Source organism: Galeopterus variegatus, unplaced genomic scaffold (assembly GCF_000696425.1).
Source record: "Galeopterus variegatus unplaced genomic scaffold, G_variegatus-3.0.2 Scaffold872, whole genome shotgun sequence".
Taxonomy (NCBI): Eukaryota; Metazoa; Chordata; class Mammalia; order Dermoptera; family Cynocephalidae; genus Galeopterus; species Galeopterus variegatus.
The window spans coordinates 203,279-210,316 of record NW_007726983.1 but is presented as its reverse complement, the minus strand read 5'-3'; the positions used below and the strand labels follow the sequence as shown (position 1 = coordinate 210,316).

General features: G+C 42.5%; 1 protein-coding gene across 2 annotated transcripts in view; it reads left to right on the top strand.

Annotated features, from left to right (window-relative positions):
• The window catches only part of SRGAP2 (SLIT-ROBO Rho GTPase activating protein 2), a 255,587-nt gene that overhangs the window by 176,125 nt on the left and 72,424 nt on the right, over positions 1-7,038 (top strand). For both annotated transcript variants that reach the window (XM_008573077.1, XM_008573078.1), the window contains exon 4: positions 4,764-4,826. In XM_008573077.1, coding sequence (XP_008571299.1) covers positions 4,764-4,826 — 63 coding nt within the window. The remainder of the gene's footprint in view (positions 1-4,763; positions 4,827-7,038) is intronic.

Here is a 7,038-nt window from a genome sequence, read left to right as displayed (position 1 = left end):
CCCCCCCACTACCCTGCAACACACTCTGACCAAATGGTTGTGGTGAGTTTCAAAATAAAAGATCCCAGCACCATCGCACTTCCTATCCCATAGAACCAGCATTGCTAACTGTGCCCCATCTCTATTCTAAATTTAGGCCTCTTTTTTTTTTTTCCAGGCAAAGATTACTATGCAAACATTTAAGAGAAAAACTTCACCCAAAGTAATTTTTTCCCCCAGCTTCTATTTGGTTTCCTGCTATGTTTAGATGACTCATTCTCTTCCAAGAAATTTTAAAGAAAAGAGATGCAGGCTGTATATTAGCGCACAAAGACGGCTCTGTAAATTCTCTTTTTCTTCTCTGCCTAGAAACCCCTGGCTTTTTTATGGGGAATGGAAAGGCTCTACAGTCTTCATTGTCATGAACTCAGCCTCATCAGGTTTTGTTGTTCCCGGGAATAAATGTCCCCCTTGTCTTTGGGTGGGGCACTCTTGCAGCTTCCCAGCTCTATCAACCCTTCCGTAGTGGCCAGCACGGAAGCCCTTCCTGGGGCTACGCTTTTCCCCCAAAGGCACACAGTTAAGGTTTCTGAAATAGAGAAGGGGTGGCCTTTTATCATCTGTGAAAGGAGAGGCACAGGCAATTTCCTGCTTCTCTCTGTGTGTCAGAAATGCTTCTGATTGACGGGGGCTTTATCATACATTTTAACTGGACTAAGCTGCACGTGTATTCCCAGCCCAGCGCTCAGTCAGAGGGAGCGGTAAGTCAGATGGCTTCAGCAGCCTGTTCAAATAAACAGGGATAATAGTGGAGTGGTCCTCCCAACTAATCAGTACGTGAAAGGAAACATCTGCCTGCGCTTAATTGCTATTTTATTGGTTATATTCCCCCTCCCCCAACCCCGTCCCCTTGTCTCCTCCCTGCCACTTCCACCCCTGGGCTAAGTTATTTAAGTCATGGGTAAGCAACAGGGTAGAGGAATAGGAGGAGTTTTCTCTTTAACCTCTGCCATTTCAACATAAGGAGGTGGTAAGAGAGGATGGGAGGCTGGCAGGGGGAGCTGGCCTGGAGGCAGGAGGGCAGGGCAGTGGGAAGCGATATTCGTGGTCAATTCCTGACCCTGTTGCTGATTCTGGGGTAGTAGTGAGTCATTTCACCTCACTCCACTTCCTTGGACCTCTGCTGCTTCAGTGGAGCTCAGCTTTCCTCATGATAGGAAGGAGAGGCTGGCACGTGAGATTGCAGATGAAAGACATTCTCTCTGTGGCCTCTTCTAGGCATAGAGGTCACTGGGCAAGAGATGCTGGGAATGGTAAATTTAAGACTGGCAAGGTGCCCCTGGAGCCACACGTATTGTAAAGCATCTGGGTCCCTGAGAACTTGCTCATTATCTTGTACTCTATGGTGTGAGGCCAACCAATCCTATGCTGAACAGGGTGTTGTTTGAAACGAATATGGACTCAAGAAGCCAGATAAAAGATCATGTAGAATCATAGAACGGCAGAGGTTGGAAAAGACCTTAGGAATATTTTAGCTGAAGTCTTTCATTTTTATGGAAGGGAAAACAGAGGCCCAGAGAAATTAACCAGGTTATCTGAAGTTATCTCCTTGGTGATGGAAGAGCTGAGAATAGAAGAATCTTGCAATTGCTAATATAGGGCTCCTTTTGCTCTTCTCCCCACTATGAGCTGTAAAAATTCTTGCCTACTCATGCCAGGGGTCACATGTATGTTATACTCCATAGTGAATACCTTAATAGAAAAATGGGCAAAGAATACCTTAATTGAAAAATGGCAAACCATAAAAGAAAAGTGAAAAGTACTGACAAACATGTTTAAGAAAATGCACAGGCTCACTGGAATCAAAGGATTACAACAATAGGATACCCCATCAAATTGTCAAGACAAAAAAGTGAAATAGGCATTCTTATATTCTGCTGGTGGTATTTTAAATTGGCAGGTTTTTTTTAAGGGCAGTATAACAGTATAAATGAGTAGTCTTTGGCCCAGAAATGTTCCTTCTAGGGGAAAATAATGAAAGGTGTGTGCATAGATTATGTACAAAGTAATTTAATGCCTCACTCCACTTCCTTGGACCTCTGCTGCTTCAGTGGAGCTCAGCTTTCCTCATGATAGGAAGGAGAGGCTGGCACGTGAGATTGCAGATGAAAGACATTCTCTCTGTGGCCTCTTCTAGGCATAGAGGTCACTGGGCAAGAGATGCTGGGAATGGTAAATTTAAGACTGGCAAGGTGCCCCTGGAGCCACACGTATTGTAAAGCATCTGGGTCCCTGAGAACTTGCTCATTATCTTGTACTCTATGGTGTGAGGCCAACCAATCCTATGCTGAACAGGGTGTTGTTTGAAACGAATATGGACTCAAGAAGCCAGATAAAAGATCATGTAGAATCATAGAACGGCAGAGGTTGGAAAAGACCTTAGGAATATTTTAGCTGAAGTCTTTCATTTTTATGGAAGGGAAAACAGAGGCCCAGAGAAATTAACCAGGTTATCTGAAGTTATCTCCTTGGTGATGGAAGAGCTGAGAATAGAAGAATCTTGCAATTGCTAATATAGGGCTCCTTTTGCTCTTCTCCCCACTATGAGCTGTAAAAATTCTTGCCTACTCATGCCAGGGGTCACATGTATGTTATACTCCATAGTGAATACCTTAATAGAAAAATGGGCAAAGAATACCTTAATTGAAAAATGGCAAACCATAAAAGAAAAGTGAAAAGTACTGACAAACATGTTTAAGAAAATGCACAGGCTCACTGGAATCAAAGGATTACAACAATAGGATACCCCATCAAATTGTCAAGACAAAAAAGTGAAATAGGCATTCTTATATTCTGCTGGTGGTATTTTAAATTGGCAGGTTTTTTTTAAGGGCAGTATAACAGTATAAATGAGTAGTCTTTGGCCCAGAAATGTTCCTTCTAGGGGAAAATAATGAAAGGTGTGTGCATAGATTATGTACAAAGTAATTTAATGCAGTATTTTTTTTTTTTTGTCTTTTTCCGTGTCCGGCAATGGATCGCAACCCTCAGTGTCGCCCCCGTATCGGACCAGGACCGGCAACGGGATCGCAGCCCTCGGTGTTGCTCCCATGCCTCGCTCAGCCAGTGAGCGGGAACCGGTCTATACGTGGGATCCGAACCCTCGGCGGGAGCGCCGCCGCACTTCCCAAGCGGCGCACTACAGCAGTGCGCCACCGGGCCAGCCCGAATGCAGTATTTTTTATTATAAAAAATTTAGAAGCAAAGTAAATGTCCAAGAATAAGAGCTACATCATATAATGTATTATAAAGTTATAGAAGAATAGTATATGGGGAAATGTTCACAATATACTTTTAAGTGAATGAGTTACTAAACAGTGTTTATAATGCAATCCCAATTTTGTAAAAATAATGAGAGATTAGAAAAATATATAACAAAGTCTAGAGTGGTGACTTCTTAGTGGTAGGGATTGAGGGTTACTTTTGTGGGTTTTTTTTTTTAAGGTTTTCTACAGTTTCCTTATTTATTACAATAAACATATATTACTTTTATAATCAGAAAACCATATATATATATTAATATGTATATATACATATATATATATATATACATTTTTTTTTTAAGATGACCGGTAAGGGGATTTTAACCCTTGACTTGGTGTTGGTAGTACCACACTCTCCTAAGTGAACTAACCAGCCATCCCTATTTAGGGATCCGAACCTGTGGCCTTGGTGTTATCAGCACCACACTCTCCCAAGTGAGCCACGGGCCAGTCCTAGAAAACCATATTTTTAAGGTAAAGATGCATACATCTTGAAAAAAAGCAAGATCTTAAATGATTACGTTTCTGACACGAAAGGCCTCTTCCTCTCTGCTTGGGAGTAAGCTATGCCAGGTGGCAGTATTATACCTTCTGTTAGAAGGGCATTGTTGATATCTGAATTTTTAGTATGAAAGAAATAGAAGGAGCTGGCAGAAGATAAATAAGGGCTTCCCCTCTCAATGACCCAGTGATGCCAATGAGGTTTATTGGGCTTGGCATGAAACACTCAGTATAGAAGGGTGATGATTTTCTTCCTTCTTTCTCATTCTTCTTCCTTTCTACTGTTCTCTCTATATAGTTAGATGCTAGCCCTGGGTGGCAGCAGCAAAGGGCCTGAGAGCTACCACTGCTCACAATTAACCGGTTTAGACTCCTTAGTGTATACTATCAGAATCAAGTAACATTAGCTAATCGCACAACCAGTTGTTATTGAAGTACTACTGCCCTGGAAATTTGGGATAGAAGTAGAGCAAGTAAGAAATACAGTTCCTTCCTGCTTGGAGTTTTCTGATTAGTTACGGAGTTAGAAGCCCTTGAACATTTATATGCTTTTTCCTATCTCGTCCTATTACACATCTTACTTCCCTTCACAATCCTCTGGAATGTGTGACTACAAGTATCTGAGAAAGCATGTTCCACCTAACAACAGTTGCCAGGTAGGATGTTGCTTTCAGGCCTGCTCTTTGGGGACCAATTGAAAAATCAAAGGCTACAACCCATTCCCCCCCACACACAATTGCCTTTGCTTGGCTATAGAAAGGGCACATTTCATTTTATTAAAACTCTTGGAGTAATCTGACCATAATTGGGTCTGATCTGAGTGGTTATCTGATTTGCTGGGTTAAATAACGGGCCCTAATTGAGTCTGTGTTATTTGTAGAGCTGGTGCTGCTCTTGTCTTTGTTGGTCCCTCCTCCCTCCTCTGTTTCCCGATTAACCTTCATTCCTCTTTCCTTGCAGAGTAAAGAAGTCGGCCAGCAGCTTCAAGATGATTTGATGAAGGTCTTGAATGAGCTCTACTCGGTAAATCAGATGGGTTGTTTGGCTCTTTTACAAGCAAAGGGGAGCAGCATTTGGCAGCTCGCAGCCAAAGTCATGTCAGCAATAGAACTGAGCTAAGGTTGAGGACAGTGCATGGTCCCCATTGGGAGTGACCCCACCCATCTCTTTTTTTAAACTCATGTTTAAAGTTCAATAAGCCAAAAAATAATTTCTCGGGGGGCTGGCTAGTTAGCTTAGTTGGTTAGAGTGTAGCCTTATAACACCAAGGTCACGGGTTCAGATCCCCAAACCAGTCAACCACCAAAAAAACAAAAAACCCCAAAACTTTCTCAGAATAAGATCCCTCTTCTGCTGTGTAAGCTCACCCTAGCTTCACTTGGGTATAATCACTAGAGACCAGCCAAGGTCCAGGTCAATAGCACAACTGACCCCACTTGCAGCAAACAAGAGACCCTGAACCTAACGGCAAGGAACATAGCCTTCTATATACCATTAATATGTGCCTACTGGAAACGATTTCTTGTTCAAGGCTTTGCATCAGATCTTGAATTGATCTAGCAGTTTGAGACTAGAGCGGCTGTTCTAGAAGGAAGCACAGTCCTAAATGCCCCTAATATGAAGTACCAGTTCAGGCAGAGAGAGCTTGGCACCAGCTTCCTGGAGTTTTTAAAGGCCAAACCTCAGTGAAGAGGCAGGCTGGGGGCTTGGAGAAGAGAACACAATCTGTTCTGAAATGACTAGCACTTCAGGCACGTGATACTGTGGCAGATGCATGTTTCTTCATGCACTGAGAGATGCTGGTGGTTGTTTTTTCCCCAGCCATGTTTCATTATTTATAATTAAAACAAACACACACTCACACATGCACACCAAGGAAATTTGTGCTGCCGGACAGGGAACACTTCAACTGTGCCACTAATGCCTTTTACGGACCCCTTCTCTGACTTGGCTGTGACAACCCTCTGTGTTGTTCTCCAGAGATGCCCCATCTTGTTTGGAGGTGAAATTGATTTCCTGTATTTAATTGCTTGTTCGCTGCATTTTTTTTATTATTAAAATATTTTTGCTGCTTTTCTTTTTTTCCTCTTTATTTTTTTAATTCACAGGAAGAACAGGCATGCATCAGAGGCATTAGGGATCAGAGAATTCCATGTTCTTGATCCAGAAATCTAGGCGTGGTCATTTTGTCATGGCAGCTGTTAAGCAAGTAAATAGGGTAGAGTAGTCATCTGACTTGTCTGCAGTGATGCTCAGTTTGTTCTGAATTTCTACTCTGTGACTCTTCTGCTCTGAAGCCAAGTAAATAGATGGTACCACTTGGTTCAGCTCTCAAGTTTTCATTTCTCTCCAATAAAGTAAAGTCTTTTTAAAAATAGAAACATGTCAGTGTGAACCATTTTCAGACTGGATGAACCTTGTCTTCTTAGTGCTTTATTTCTGCTCTTTATTTTTGGAGTGTCTTCTAGGCATCAAGAAGAGCTAGTACTCCTTTCTCCTGGCAGAAAATTCCCTAAGACAGAAAATGACACACATAGTCATTATATAAATTATTTTATTTTTCTGGAAGCATGTTGGGCCTCTACTATTTGCAGCTGTTTCTTGGGAGGAGTAGGCTGAATAACCAGCAACCCCAAACCAACTCAAATTCAGCATGCCACTTCTGCAGTGGGACTGCAGTGGCACAGGAAGAAGAGTGTTTAAGGTTCTGTTAGCTTTTACCCATGGTCCTAGATCTCTTCCTGTGTTATGATTAAAAAAGGCAAGTGAAAGGGTATCAGCTGTGTTGGAGTGAGGAAGAAACCCTGGAACTTGCTGCTCCGGTCTGAGGAGGTCTGAGCTGTACTTCAGCTGCAGACTTCTGGCAATCCAGTATTGGCTAGCTGCTTTACTGGCCACTCTGAGGCCACAGTCAATGCAGAGCATAAAATCTTCCCACTGATATTCAGATCCCCATACCAGCCAGCCGCCAAAAAAAAAAATCTTCCCGCTAATGTTTATACTGACAACTGGCTGAGTATGGTGTCCCCTGTTATGAGGTGAATTGGTACACACTCTTGTAATCTGTCCAAGGCCAAAATATTTGATATTTTCTTCTAGTACGCAATGGGAAGAGTAAAAAAGAGTAGAGGACACCAGAAAGTTCCAGAAAAGTCAGAAGAGTCTGATGCAGTGATTCTCAAGCAGGGTGTCCCCCCCCCCCCCCCAGAGACATTTGGCAATGTCTGCAGACATT